General features: G+C 37.1%; 1 protein-coding gene and 1 pseudogene across 2 annotated transcripts in view; one reads left to right on the forward strand and one right to left on the reverse strand.

The window, feature by feature from the left end:
* Positions 1-183: 183 nt before the first annotated feature.
* On the reverse strand, positions 184-301 carry LOC120586886 (uncharacterized; annotated as a pseudogene).
* Positions 302-3683: 3382 nt separating this feature from the next.
* The window catches only part of LOC120586634 (SID1 transmembrane family member 1), a 47860-nt gene continuing 36279 nt past the window's right edge, over positions 3684-15264 (forward strand). Inside the window, exons 1-6 of one of the 2 annotated variants that reach the window (XM_039843028.1) lie at positions 3684-3747; positions 6914-7015; positions 7881-7964; positions 9590-9677; positions 10843-10914; positions 11335-11428. In XM_039843028.1, coding sequence (XP_039698962.1) covers positions 6974-7015; positions 7881-7964; positions 9590-9677; positions 10843-10914; positions 11335-11428 — 380 coding nt within the window. In that variant the 5' untranslated portion in view covers positions 3684-3747; positions 6914-6973. Of the gene's footprint in view, positions 3748-5713; positions 5829-6913; positions 7016-7880; positions 7965-9589; positions 9678-10842; positions 10915-11334; positions 11429-15264 lie in introns of those variants that run through there. The other variant, XM_039843026.1, reaches the window with a different exon arrangement.

Here is a 15264-nt window from a genome sequence, read left to right on the forward strand (position 1 = left end):
CACCACATATTTGACCCCTTTTACCCCATCTACCTCCCCTCCCCCCTCTATCCTCTGGTAACCACTATTGAGTCTTTGTTTTGAGAGAATTTTGAGTGAGATAGTTCACTTACCCTGCTGTGAGAAGTAGTAGACTTTTTGAGGAAATGGATGAGTGAAGAGACTTTTATTTATTTATTTTTATGCCTACAGCATTTGGTCTTCCTAGGTGGTCTCCCATCCAAGTACTAACCAGCCTAACCCTGCTTAGCTTTCAAGATCAGAGTAGATCGGGCATGTTCAGGGTGGCATGGCCATAGAGTGAAGAGACTTTAAGACCATTTTGCTCTGTGTCGTACTATGTAATCACCCTTTGTTATTAGGGGGTATACTACAGTAATGATTTACATTGCTTTTCAATTTTTTTTCTTATTGGATGACATATCAGGCGAAGACTGTGCTTCAGGTGGGAGCAGGTGCATCCAGCTTACTTACAATTAGTAGGACTTGGTGACTAATCAAGTGTGGGAAGTGATCAGAAGGAAGGAGTCCAAGATGACTCTGACAATGATGTCCGAAGTCCGGTGAGGCTTACTGACAAAGAGACATAGCGGGTCAGGATCAGGGGAATGATAGCACATTCCATTTTGATCTCGTGGAGTTTGAGGTGTTTGAGAGACAGTCAAGAGCAGAAGGGATTAGCCCCTGTGACTGGAGCTCAGGAGATAGCCCCAGGCTGGACATGGACACTTGAGTTTCATCAGCATTTTTGTGGGTTTTGTGGCAGCTGAATACATATGTGATTTTTATGTCAATTGTATAGGAAGATAGATTAGGTAGATAGATAGATAGATAGATAGATAGATAGATAGATAGATAGATAGATAGATATAATGTATGTGCTAAGGAAAATGAGGAGGTCAAAAACAGGAGTGTGGGTAACATTCTCATTTAAGGAATGGTCTGAGAAACAGAAACTAAGAGAAGCTGAGTAGGCATAGCCAGATGTGTGGGAGAAAACTAAGGAAAATTGGTGTCACAGAGCCCAAGAGAGGAAAGAGTTTCAAGACAGAGGGAGTGATTGTCAGTGTCAAATGTCACAGACAGGTAAAGTTACTGGATTTAGCCATTAGGAGATGACTATTAGGGAGATGGTGGGGAGTGGAAAGACCTGATAGCCCTGAAGAGTAGAAAGAATGAATGAGAGATGAGAGCAGAATACTCTTTTAAGAAGCTGGTTTGTGGAGGAGAGAGAGGATGTAGAATGACACAGAAGGAGAGAAATACAGAGAAAAGGGAGGAATTTTGTTGGGACGTTTTGTTTATTTATTTTGAAAATGGTTGAGACTACAGTATATTTATAAACCAAAGGGTAGAAAGGCAGATAAAATTTACAAGAGAGTTGGATTTTGTAGAAGCAAAGTCCCAGAGAAGAGAAGAAAGGGTATGATTTAGCACATGTGTGCAAACTTTATACTTAGACCAGAGTGATGAGGTGGAGGTTACAGAGGACGAGAGGGCTGATGGAAGGGTTGTAGTAAGCACAGGGAGATCATGACAGATGGCAGTAAGTAGATAAAAGGAAATGATATTCTGAAGTCCATAGTCCAAGTGAATAACAGGGTATAATTTCTTTTAACAATAAAGTAGGGATTTTGAATGCCCATTGTGCTCTGTGCTAGGGCTTACTATCATAAAATGAATAATAGGCCGTGAATCTCAGGGTCCTCTCTGGTGCTCACCTCAAAAACTACTTAGCTTTTGTCCCCGGCTCTCTTTCCACTTTCCCTTTCTTCCCATCCCCCTTTCCTTTTCTTCTGTTTTATTACTCTCCTGCACATATTTTTCTTCTCTCTCTTTACCTTACCCATGGGCCTCTGTCTTCCTTTCCTTCTCCTGTCTTCCTTATCTACACACCCATCTCTCCTGACTCCACCCATTCCTTTTCTCTTCCCCTCTTCTTCAAACTAGCCAAAACAAAGGAACAAAGTCAGTTTTTATTTTTATTATATTTATTGAATAAACATTTGTTTCCCGTGTTTAAAACAAATAAAGTGAAATTTTTATACTTCTTTTTCTAAAACTAAAGGTGTACATGAGTCTCACTTAGCTTTGTTCTGTTGATTAATGACCCTTGATAAAATAATCCTTCCCTACCTCTGTCAGGGCTCATGGAGAAGGAAGCAGAACTTTTCATCTGTAACAGACATGTTTATTTTGCACACACTGTTGACTCTGTGAAAAGAGAGGACTTAAATGTGATCATCTTAAAGAACAAGAAAAAAAATGAAAACCTCAAAAAATTCATATCGATGTCCATACATTCTGTGTTACACCTGGAATTCAAATGATAGAGGGGAATAAAAAAACATATTTCTGGCCAAAGAAAACTGGTTACTTCTGGAAATCTTATGCTGTCTGTTACTAGCCAAGAAAATCAGTGTTCTTTTTGTTCCCTTGACCTGGCAAGGAACAGAAATGAAGGCCACATGTTGCCCTAGTAACAGACGACACTCCCCACATGAAGAGAGCTCTACCTAGCCACACACAGTGCTGTGGGTCCTCACTCTGGCCATAGAATCTCAGGAGCACAAACATAACTGACACCGACTTTGGCTTCTTTAGGTGACCAAAGGCCACAAGTTTGTAACAGTGCCTCAGCAGAACCAGTCCTTGACACTGAAGATGATTTCTGTTGAGACTGGATGTATAAAAATTGCTTCTATTACTAAATTCTGAGCCCAGTCTGCCAACAGCCTAAATTGTTGTTCATTACCTTTAGAAATAGTTTTTGAATTTTATGACTTCTCAACAATACCTCCAATTATAAACTTTGGCAAAAAGCCAAAGACAGCCCTTACAAAACTATAGAGAGGACCAAAGTTGTCTTTGTGTTTTCCAGTCTCTTGGACTGTTTCACAGATGTTCGTTCCAGACAGTGCTCTATGCTACAAATGTATGCTTCCCACAAACTCCTCATACTCTGCTTTCCTCAGTGCTGGATTACTGCTGTCTTTCACAGGAGAATGAAAATACCTAATAAGATAATTCACAATAAATTACTAACTTGAGAGAAAATAACTCCATTATATTCATTTATTTGGAGGTACTTGCATTTTAAAGGAGTGCCTTAAAAGGAAATGCCAAACCCAAAGAGGACAAAATCTTAGAGGGGAATTTCAACCCAGTGGCAGGCAACTAGGGAGGTACATGGGGGGCAGGAATAGCATACTCCTATCCCTAGAGACCCTCCCGTGGTGATCATCTACTAACCACATTTTTTTTAATGATCTTTTGCCATGGATACATCAAAATTATTTTGATGAGTTGTCTTCATTATCTACAAAGACTTCAAACCTTCTTTTTTTCCTCTCTTCACCTCACTTCTGACACCTAAACCCTGTGCTTGATTGTAAAATCTTAAGAGAATCCAAAGGCAAAAGTGTCTACAAAAATAAACAAAGTACTTGTATAGGTATGACTTCATGGGCATTTAAAGACAGAAAATTGAATCCCTTCCCAGTTTGATCATTCTTGAAACCACCAAATTCCCATGCAGTTTACTTTGTAAGTTTGAAGAGACCAGACAGTACTTCACAAATGATTAGCCTTTTCTTGCACCCAGTTTCAGAGGGCTTTCTTTTAAATAAATAATTTCTGCTTGCTAACTTATGCTTTTCTCTCACTTTTCCGCTTTCCTCTCTCCCATTTACATTTCTCAGGACAAATGTTGACTTTCACTTCACTGCCAGCCCCTCTCAACCTCAGGTAAGTGAAGGGGTTCAGAGTTATGGTTCTACCTGATAGTGTTACCCAAAGAAACCATGGTAACAGGTAGAGTCAGCATGTGGTGTTGTCCTTGATCTTTCACAACTTAAGATATATTTGTATTTTTGGAATGTTATTCATGCTACTGGGATTTTGGACACAACATTTAATCTTATCACCGGAAATGGTGTGAAATGGGAGACATGACATTTGTTTATAGACATTCCTTCTCTCAACTTTCAGCAAATTGTGTACCTATTATGTACCAAGCAGTATTAGACTGTACTAGGTGCTGGGGATAGCAGGGTGAAGAAGAGAGAGATGCAAATTCTGCCCTCATGAGCCTTATAATTGGGATGTGGTGAGGGAACAGAGAGTGGAAGGCCAACACTAAACAGATATACAAATAATTAATTGGCATGGAGAAATAATAAAAATAAGATAGATTTTAATTTCTACAGTGTTGTGGGTAGAATAAATTAGTTTCTCCTGTCATAAAGAAAGAACAGGAATACTGACAAAAATTATTAGAAAAATTAGAAATTTATGTTGTGCCATTAAGCCATAATTATAAACAGAATAAAGACATGAAAACTGTGATTAATTCAGGCTGCTTTTCTGGTGACACTTCTAGCTAGCTAACTTCCTTCCCCCCTCCCCTCCGCCCCCCATGGCTTCTGAAAGAGTTAAAATTTATGCAATAGTTTAAAACAGATTTGCTTAATGTCCTGATATTTATTGTAACTCTTCTGCAGGCTGTAATACAGCTTTGGCCATAAATGGTTACTTAATTTTTGCTTTGGATATGCTAAAACTGGGATTAACATGTTATATGGACACCATTGTGACACTATTACAACTGCCTGTGTGATGATAAATATTTTCAGAGAGAAAGCCATGATTTGTAGTGTTTGCCCATTTCTGTGGTGTAAATACCTTCACCAAGGCTGATTTCATGCTGCCGGCATGATGTCATTGCACACAGAGTTGGGGAGAAATGTATATACAATTAGCTCCCCAAAACTGTATGAGCCCGCTCTCACATCTTTTAAGAGTTAAATTTCTCAGTGGTGAAAGCCTCTACAGTGCATATACACTGCCACCCAGTGACAGAAGAAGACTATAGACTCACAACCCATTTCCCTCAACATTTATTGGCCACTTAATTCATGAAATATTTGAAAGCACTAATTGCTAGGTGCAATGAGAGATATCTAGAAAGGGAGGAAAAAACTCGGACCCCAACTTCAGAATGAGTACAGTCTGATAGTCTTGTGCAGAGCTATAGTTAATATGATATACTGAATGTTAGAATGCACTTTCAGTTTGCAGATGGAAAACCCATTGTGATTATATATTGTGGCTTCCTTTTATTTAAAAAGAAAAAAAGTATGTAAATATTAAAGCCTAAGTAGTGTATATATAAACCCCAAATTAGGGTAAAATATACTTATAACAAACTAATAAAAACAAAATAGAAACTCGTCGATATCTATGAAAGTCTTACTTTAGTATTAACTATTCTCATTTTGGCTTGAACTTTATATCCTCTTCAGCTGTAGAAAAGCTTTTATATTCCTACAAACTCACTCAAACTATTGCACATTTTCAAATAACCTTTATCATCACTGTCTGCCTCTGTTCTTGTAAATAGAAGCAAGTTATAGAAACTAGGCAGGTAATCGGGACCCAGGATGGTGATTTTTGGCCTAAATTCCAGCCATTGCTTTGGACGCTTGTTATTTGCTTATTTCTGATAAAAGTAAGTTAACAAGGCAAGAGTCAAACACATTTATGTGGGGTTTCTAGTAATTCAGAGGTAAATAAGTTTGATAATATTTTGGCATATAGATAAGGCTTCAGTAGATGTCTACTGCTTGCACAAAACCAACTCCTATATAGGTATACATGTGGTGAGTGCTCACTGTTGCTAAAAGTAACCACAGTAATGGTTTTGAATCACAAGAGTTGGTTCCCCTAAGAACCAAGGACACCTCTTGGGAATTCCAGAGGATTCACCTTTGGAAGAGGCCTGTATCACATGAATTGAATCAAGCTCCAAAATGAAAGCACAAAATGAGGTAGGTTCTTGCGAGTCTTGCCATCTGTTAAAAGGCATGAACAGACTTCTAAACAGCAGCGTTAATGACACTCCTTAATCTTGGAATTTTTTTTTTTCCTTCCATAAGAAAGCTTTGGAATAATGAAAAACATTATATTTTTATCTCTCTGGTTCTCAGAATAAGGTTAGTAAAGAGGATTTTGGAATACAACATTAAGTTTTAACATATTTTGCCTCACTTTAAAGTGATAGATTTGTCAGAGTCCTCAAATATGTTTTGGTTGGTTTCCTCAAAATTTTAATCACATATTTCATGTCAAGTTTCACAGCTAGTTACCTTATTTATAAGTATTTGGCAGAAGTGCCCTTTCTTCATTATTAGCAACATGTTTAAAACTTAGAGTTAATAAACTTTTTGAATGGATTTACAATCTAAGTAGGTGAATAGTATAACCTGTTTCTATTGTAAATTTTTTCTGATTCTGATGATATTTGAGAAATACTTTTAAAGATACTCAGCCTGCCCAAAATTGTGAACTTATTTCAGAGAGCTAGATATAAGCCTTGGTCTTTAAATGTTGTTTCACTATATTCCAGCCAGGAAGTAAATTCTTTAGCAAAAAGTCTAGGGGGAGGGTGGATCCAGTGCTAACTCTTGCCTATAGGAAGGTGATTAAGATTATTGAAGAACAGGCTTATCTGCTTGTCAAAATGGAGCTTTCTTTTCAAAATGACCACACTGAAGTAAATCTAGTTTCATATTCATCCTACATATTCCTAATTAAAATGTTGGAAGGTCTTCTTAAGTAGAAACTGAAATAAATGTAGCAAAGTTTAGTTGAGAAAGAAATGCCATGGAAAATGAAATGGCAACACTGTGTGACATGGCTACTTGTTCAATGTATTCCGAATATCTGGCACAGAGCCCTGCAGAGAGCAGTTGTTCAAAATGTGTGAAATGAATGACTAAAGGTACTAATAGAGGCTTACAGGGATTTGCATCTGAACGTTGTGCCTAATATTAGAAGAAAGAGTCCTATTCATATGAAAATAGTTTAAGTTCATGGTTTTAACAAATCATTTCTTTCTTTTTCTTATTCTCAGTATTTTCTATACAAATTTCCTGAAGATGTGAACTCAGTTATCATTAAAGTTGTATCTGAAATGGCTTATCCATGTGCTGTTGTCTCAATCCAGAATATCAATGTGAGTCTTAATCACTTGTCAAACTTCCATTATATTGTCCCAGGATAAATGAAAGAGAAGGGTGAAGGCCATGTCTATCTACCTCCCGTAAAACTGCTAAATAGTAAGAACAGTACCTTGTACACACAGTAGGCAGTCAATGGTTGGAGACTTTGATTTGGGGAGATAGAGAATACTTGATGCTTCACCAAACTAAACAAAGGGAGGAAGAGGCAGGGAGGGAGGGATGATCATGACAAAGTACAAGGAAAACAAAGTTGTGGACTGCAGGAGAAAAAATAGGAACCTATCATTTGTTCTAAGTTTTAAAATGACAAAAAATGTATGATTTCACTAGTATGGGAATAGAAAACAAAAATTAATAAAAGAAATAACAAAACAAAATAAAACAAAAACTCATGGATAGCAATAACAAAATGGTGGTTACTAGAGTAGAAGGGGTAGGGGAGGGGTCAAATATATAATAAAGGAAACTAGACTTTTGGTGATGAACATGCAAATAAAGTATACAGATATCAAGTTATAATGTTGTACACCTGAAATGTATATATTATTAACCAATGTTACCTCAATAAATTTAATTTAAAAAATATTGCAATATTAGGCCGTTTTTAGAGTCTCAGAGGTATTAATAAAAAATGGAAAGGTGTCATAAACTTTAAGACAACTGTTCAGTTCTCTTTGATATAAAGTGACTTTGACTTTAGAGGACAAAGCACCAAGTTTTAGGAGACCTTTCACGACTGTTCTGGGGAAAACTTTTTATGGTTTATGGCTCAGTAAGGAATCCCTTTTTCTGTAAGTGTGGTATGACATGATATGACACTAGCGAAGCTTTCCTTTTTATCTCTCATGTACATTGCAGTGCCCAGTATATGATCTCGACCACAATGTGGAATTTGATGGTGTCTATCAGTCCATGACCAAGAAAGCTGCCATCACACTACAGGTGAGACATCGCTTCCGTGGTCACTATTGTCAATGACAATGTGCAGTTTATGATCAGTTTACTTACTAGAGCAGCATTCAAAAGGGATCGCCATTCACTGTGTGCCTCGGACCTCTTTCCTTTCTGACTGGTTTTGAAACAAAGATTGCTATGTCTGAAATCAAAGGTTGGGCGATGGTGGATAATGCTACTCTACCAGGCACCCCATATCCCCCGGGGAATCTTGGGAACCCCGCTTGCAGTGAGACAAATATCTGACAGATTGCTTAGAGAGATAAGGGCAGAAAATTTCAATCTTCTCAATGGGGGATGCCAGTTTAGGGTAAAATTTATCTGATCTATTTAAAGCAATTAAACATAGTCTAATAATAATTTGTACAGTAATAGTAAGCAAAAGAGAACTTCAACTCTGGACAGAATGGACAGGTTCAAAGGAATACAAACCACATAAGTGCAGCAGTTTGTCCTTTTGGTATTTGTAATTAAATTATTATTATTTTAATGGTAATTTTACAGCAAAAATATACATTCATGTCAGCATATTCTCTAAGAAAACCTGTCCCCAACTTTGGGGTGGTATTTACCTGAGGTATCTGTGATTTGATCTGTTCTCTAGGGTAACGTGATACTGTTTACTGAATAACAGCAAAGAATGAGAGCTTAGTTATCAGACCTAAAAACTTCTATCGGCTTTAATCTTCTAGTTCCTCAGATTTAATAGTCCAAATATCTGCTTTTGTTTTTAATATTTATTTCTTCCTTACCATCTCAACATTATGTAGTCCCAAATAAAAAAGGTCAAAAAGATAACCATAGTAGGGAACTCAGATTTTACTTAATCCAGGACACTAAATAATGAAGCCCAAAGCATATTGATACTTCTCTACTTTGAATATGTTTGGTAATAAATTCTTACTTCTCTTTTGGGCCCATAGATACACACTTAGCCCGTTTTCTCAGTGGACTAAACATGATACCAGAAATTTGGGGATGATAAAAGAAGACAGAGATGTAGAAATAGAATAGACCTTAAAGATTATCTTGTCAACCATGCTTCATTCATGGAAAAGGAAACTGGAACACGAAGAAGCACATTTAGAGAAAGTCAAAGCCAGGACTGTAACTCAGGCCTCTGACTTGTCTCTGCCTCCCTAAACTATGTATTTAACTGCTGACTATATGACTTTTAGGAAATTCCTTTATCATTAACTTTAAAATAATAAAAACTTAATAAAGTGAATTTAAAACTACTTTAAAAAATAAAGTTTATACATTTAAAAACTTAATATACAAGTATTATTAAACATAGGCTAATGACATATTATTTATATGGTGCCTATTACAATTTTAAGCACCGAAGTGCGCACAAAATAGATTGAAATTAGAATAGTGCATCTATTTAATTTCTTGGATGTAGCAATTATTTTATTGTGGCTAATCTGGAGTAGATCGTGATAGGTATGTGAAAGGCCTTTCTAAGAAGTTAGGAGGCAGGAGTGAACTCTACTTTTCTTCTTTTTCCTCTTTCTTTCTGCCCCCATCCCACTGTCATGGACTCTCTCCCCTCTTCTATCTTTCTTATCATAAGAATATAAGAACATATAAGATTGTTATGTCTTATGCAGAAGAAGGATTTTCCAGATGAGCAGTTCTTCGTGGTGTTTGTGATAAAGCCTGAAGATTATGCTTGTGGAGGATCTTTCTTCACTCAGGGTAAGAGATAGTAAGAAATATTTGACTACTTAGAAAAACCTGACAGAAGGGAATGGAAGGGAAGCCAAAAGCTCACTTTAGGCCCTTCTGGCCATTTCTAGTTCCCACTAAGGGAGGGTTATCAGCAGTCACTTGGCAAGGCAGTCTGAGAGATTCTTCAGAAAAAATAAAGGGAAGAAAATGATAGATCCAAAGATAGTAGTGATACTACAAAATGTCACTTAGTGCATTTCATCTTTTCCAAATCTTCTGCTCCTTCAGACCATGTGAGGTTGGCGCTTTACTCAACAAATATTTGCTGCTACAAAGTAATGATTTTATACTGTAGACCAAGGTTCATTTTCTAAGATCAGTTTGGCAACCAGAGGTAATAGTCACTTATATTTATCAGTAGTCATCGTTTACACAAGAATGTGCAATTCTTGAATCCCGTTGCCAAAATTGTACCTTGCAAAAGAGTAAGAAAGCAAGGTGAGACAACTTATCTCAATGTTGTGTAAGCTCTGAGGCATAGTACCACTGGTTGTGGGTAACTATCTGGTTATCCAGTAACTACCTAGTGAATGGGATAGGCTGCTGATTGAAAACACAGACACCCAGCAGCTGATGAGCCATATGTGATTATCACAGAGGGTGTTTACTGTTGGTTGTAACATGGTTCCCATGGTACTGAGGTTAAATTTCTGCTTGTGTATTCTTTAATCTCTTAATTACATAGCACTAGAGTTTTGCTAATGTCTGATATTCTTTGGTAAACTACAAGCCCTTTGATAACTGTTTAAGAAAAAAAAAATTTCATTGGCCTGAAAATGCAAACCAAAAGATGAGGGAGCTTCCTGTTTTTGAGGCTGTTTTCTTCAGGCGTCTGTGGCATATTGGGCCACACAGATATCAGGGGAAGGGTCAAGCCTTTTTCATTTAAGAAGGGAGGCTACAGTCTTGTTCTTGTCAGTTAGTGCTACCAAAACACACCAAAGCAAAGGCCAAATCGAAAGTTTAACCAAAATGGGTATTAGATGTTTGAAGGTTTGGGGTTAGGTTTCCCTCAGTTCTTGCTAAAAGAAATTTCAGCAACCAGAGTTAATTTTGGACAGTTTTTGAACAACTATTCACATGAGAGGCCAAGAGCTTAGGATCTGATCCATTTTGTCTTGTTCTTTGCCAGAAAAGAAGAACCAGACCTGGAATCTACAACGAACAAAGAACCTTAAAGTGACCATCGTCCCTTCCATTAAAGGTCAGTATTGGCTCTAGAACTCGGTGGAGAGATTCCTGTGTCAGGAAGTCAGTTACATAATTCAATACTAATAGCATCCTTCTGGAGAAACATCATAAAACAAAAACTAATGTTTACTTTAGAAATAGAATAGAAAATCAAAGCAGTTTGTTAAATCCCTTCCAGAAGGAAAGGGAACTCACTTATGAAGTAGCATACAGGAAGCCCCTTCTCAGCTTCCACTGAGAAGTCACCACTGTGAAAGGCAGCCTTTCGTGGATAATGTCTGGGTGATGTCCAGTGGCTTTGTTGCTTTCAGTGGAGATTCGCAGGACTGAGGAACGGGTATGATGGAGATGAGCCCTTGAAGCTGTCCAGTCTCAAACATGATCCTCTCTTCTTCTGAGGACATCCCAACTAAAGTTCTTTCTCTTCCCTCAGAATCTGTTTTTGTGAAATCCATTCTTCTCAGCTTCCTCATCTTTTTCTCCTTCTATTTGGGATGCCTGCTTATTGCATTTGTTCATTATATCAGGTAAGTCAAGAGTTTCAAGAAAGATTAATCCTCTTTACCTATGTTTGCTTAGTAATTAGAGAATTAGACTTTATAACCATATTGACTGGATTCAAATCTACGTCAGCCACTAACTGTGTGACCTTGGGCAACTTGCTTAACCTCTCTGAGTTTTAGCTTCCTCATCTGTAAAATTAAAGAATAATGTACTTCATAGAATAGTATAATTGCAGCATTTACGTCAATGTTCTGCAAACAGTAAGTGCTGGTAGAGTGTTTATTTTAGCAGGAATAATCTTAACAGAAGTTAGGTATTAATAGCAGGAATAATAAGCTTTGATGCTACATTACCAGGTGTTTCTAACTGTCATAGCATCAATTTTCCAGTAAAATGTCCCTTGAGAGAAAAAAAAAAAAGGAGATAATCGTGCTGTAATTTGACCAAGGAGATTTCCCTTCTCAAGAGTTTGGAGCCCCTAATAAAACGAGCTACAGTTTGCCTCTCTCAGCAGGCCTGAACTCTGAGAATTCTGTATTTGTTGCGGTCTGTGGGAAACAACTACAAAAGAATGGCAGGAGGTTTACAAAAAACACATGTTCTTTCTCCTCTTGAAAGTGTAAAGAAAACAAAAGCCAGCATAGAGCTTTCAGACTATTGGGCGAGATCTCGCAGCTACTACAGTGATACAGCTATCTCAGTGATACAGGCCTACCTCTGACTCAAAACATAACTCCCTTTTGTGACCTTTATGAAGCTTTTCAGTCGAGAAACTAAGTTCAAAAACCCTGGGATTACCATTGGTCCTAGTGGGGACAATCTGAGCACAAAACAATTGAGGAGACTAATGAATTATAAATCAATGAGAAAAACAGAAAATCATGAGTCCATATTGATGAGAGAAGGAAGGACTGACCTAAATACCTGCAGATATACATCCAATTAATTCAACAAAGTTACTAAAATCAGACACACATTAGGCAAAGGAGTCATTAGCAAATATTGACAGCAGAAAGGAGGATTTTGTCTATAGCAGAAGGCCAAAAGCTAACGTAAATGTGGAGAAAGTGCTGGAATTGGAAAATCATCATCTTGCGTAGGTCAAGTTAAGAATCATCAGTGGATACTAAAACTAAGAGGAAAATTGGCTGAGGATCAAGATATTTACATAGCCTTAAAGTGTATCCCCACAAATTACTTAGTAGTTATAAGGAGAAAAGTAGTGAAGAATCAGACAATTGACTGGTGATCAAAATTAATATGACCGAGGAAAAAATATGTATATGTGTGCCTCCAGATGTGACATTCTGAGAAAGACACAATATCGCTTATACAGTATTCCAACTAGAAATGCTTATTTCGAATATAATCTTTAAGGAAAAATTAGACAAACTCAAAACGATGATCATTCTATTAAAACATGTAATAAAAGACAAAGAAAGGCTGTGGAAGTGTTCCAGATTGAAGGAAACTAAAGAGAGATGACAACTAAAGACAGTACCTCATCTCAGACTGCATCTCTTACTAGAAGAAAAATATGCTATAAAGGACATTATTGGGTCAATTGACAAAATTGTAATACAGAAAGTAGATCAGAGAAGAGTATCATATCAATGTTAAGTTTGCTGAATTTGACAACTATACTGTAGTTATATAAGAGATTATCTTTATTCTTTGGAAATAATTAGGCATAAAAGTTCATGATATGCAGCTTACTTTCAAATGGTACACACACACAGAAAAAGAGAGACAGAATGAAAACAGGGTAATATGCTAACGATAATGGAATCTAGGTAAAGGGTATACAAATGTTCTATATTCTATTCTTATTCTTACAACTTCTCTGTAAAGTTGAAGTTATTTTCACATTAAAAGTTAAAAACAAAAAACCCTATAGGCAAATATTATACCTGGAAACTATATACATTAATTATCAGCTCAGTTTATCAGGTCATAATCACTAACATTTAGTAAGGACCTGCTCTGTGCAGAGCTGTCTAAACAGATTATCGCATCTAATGCCGTAAAACAATGGATACCAGTATTATCACCATTCAGCAGTTAAGGAAATTGAGGCATAGAAAAGTTAGCAATTTAACCAAGAATTCAGAGCCAGTAAATGAAGGAGCTGGGATTTGAACCCAGGCAGCCTGGTTCCAGTCCTGATCAAGGAGGCTAGACCAAAAGCCTGGCGCCCCAGCATGGATGTAATTGTAAAAAGGTCCAAAAAGCTCACAATTTTGACTCAGATGAGCTTCAATGTCATGGAAAAAGAAGTTTGTCTCTTCTGCCTCTCTTAGGAAGACTGTCTCTACTCCCGATGTTTTAGATTTTAGAAAATAGGATTTCATGTCATTAGTTAGCTAGCATGCATAGTCAACATACAAACAGACAAAAAATTAAGTTAATGGGTAGATATCAACCTCTGTAAAGTTGTCATTCAGCCTACTGAAGTGAGCACAGTTTTTCAAAGTTGTGGTATAAGGCTCTGTTGAAACCTCTAGCCTATAAGATTATTTTGTTACAGTCAATGGCACAAGCAGAGATTCTTTCCAAATATAGACAAACTGAAAATAAAAATCTGGAGACATAAGAACTATTTGGCATTTGATATAAGGAAATAGACTGAGAAAAATGCTAACAGAACTCTTCCTTCATTGAACTAAGCAGAAATAACAAAGTTTTCTACAAAACCAAATGAGGCCAGTCCTAGAGCATAATGCCATTTGTCCAGTGAGTCCCCTGTACCTTGTTATTGATACAGGTGGGATTTTCAACACATGCTATTAGATCAGGATGAAAACACTGGTAAGAGAAATGGCCCCTGCCCTCAGGGAGCTAAGACTCCAAAAAGTCTTTATGCTGTATTGGCTTGAACGTATGACCAAACACCATTCCCTTCCCATCTCCTAGACCCAATTTATTCAACAAGTATTTATGAAGCCTTCACAATGAATGCGCAGACCCTGGGCCAAGTGCCACACACATATTCTCTCATTCATTCCTCTCAACCACCCTGCCAGACATTGAGTTCAATGATCCTGAGTGCTCGTCCTTCCCTTCATTCTTGTATTAGTCATTATTGCCACAATAACGTTGCATACAGCAATAAATATTTAAGTTTTTTCACAAATCTATGGGTCAGCTGGATGGTTCTGCTAATCTGCACCAGACTCTGAGATCTCAGCTGGGTGTAGTCACAGAATGCAACCAGCTGGCAGGTCATCTAGGAAATGGCTCTTCTAGACTACCCTCAGCTGAACTTGATTTCTCATCCCCCAGCAGGCTAGCCCTGGTTTGTTGAATCTCCAAGAGAGATAACAAAAGAGTGCAAGTCTTCCTTAAGATGTAGGCTCAGAAGTGGCACAGTATCACCTCCCCCTCATTCTATAGATCAAAACAAGTCATGAGACCAGTCTGGATTCAAGAGTTGAAGATATAGAGTCTACCTTTTGATTGAAGAATACAAGATGAGGTATAGCCATTTAGCAATCACTCTAGCATAATCTCATTTACTTTTTTTCTTTGCTCACTGGAGACTGCCTGCCTCCCTTTAGCTTTGTAAATCACTGAACTCCTCTAATGAAAAATTTTATCAACTCTGAAACCTAGGGCAAATGCGAGTAAAGCCTGTTAACATAAAGACACAATCCAAACAACCATCACCATTAATTTTCATCACCTTTAAAAAGAAGCCCTGAGTTCACTAAGATTACAAGATAAAAGACCAATAACAAAAATCAATTGTATTTCTATATACTAGCAATGAACAATTCAAAGATAAATTTGATAAAACAATTCCATTTACAATAGCATTAAAAGTAATAAAATACTTAAGTAATAAAATACTTTTAAGTAA

The sequence above is a fragment of the Pteropus medius genome, unplaced genomic scaffold, assembly GCF_902729225.1.
Source record: "Pteropus medius unplaced genomic scaffold, Ma_sr-lr_union100, whole genome shotgun sequence".
In the NCBI taxonomy this organism is placed as follows: Eukaryota; Metazoa; Chordata; class Mammalia; order Chiroptera; family Pteropodidae; genus Pteropus; species Pteropus medius.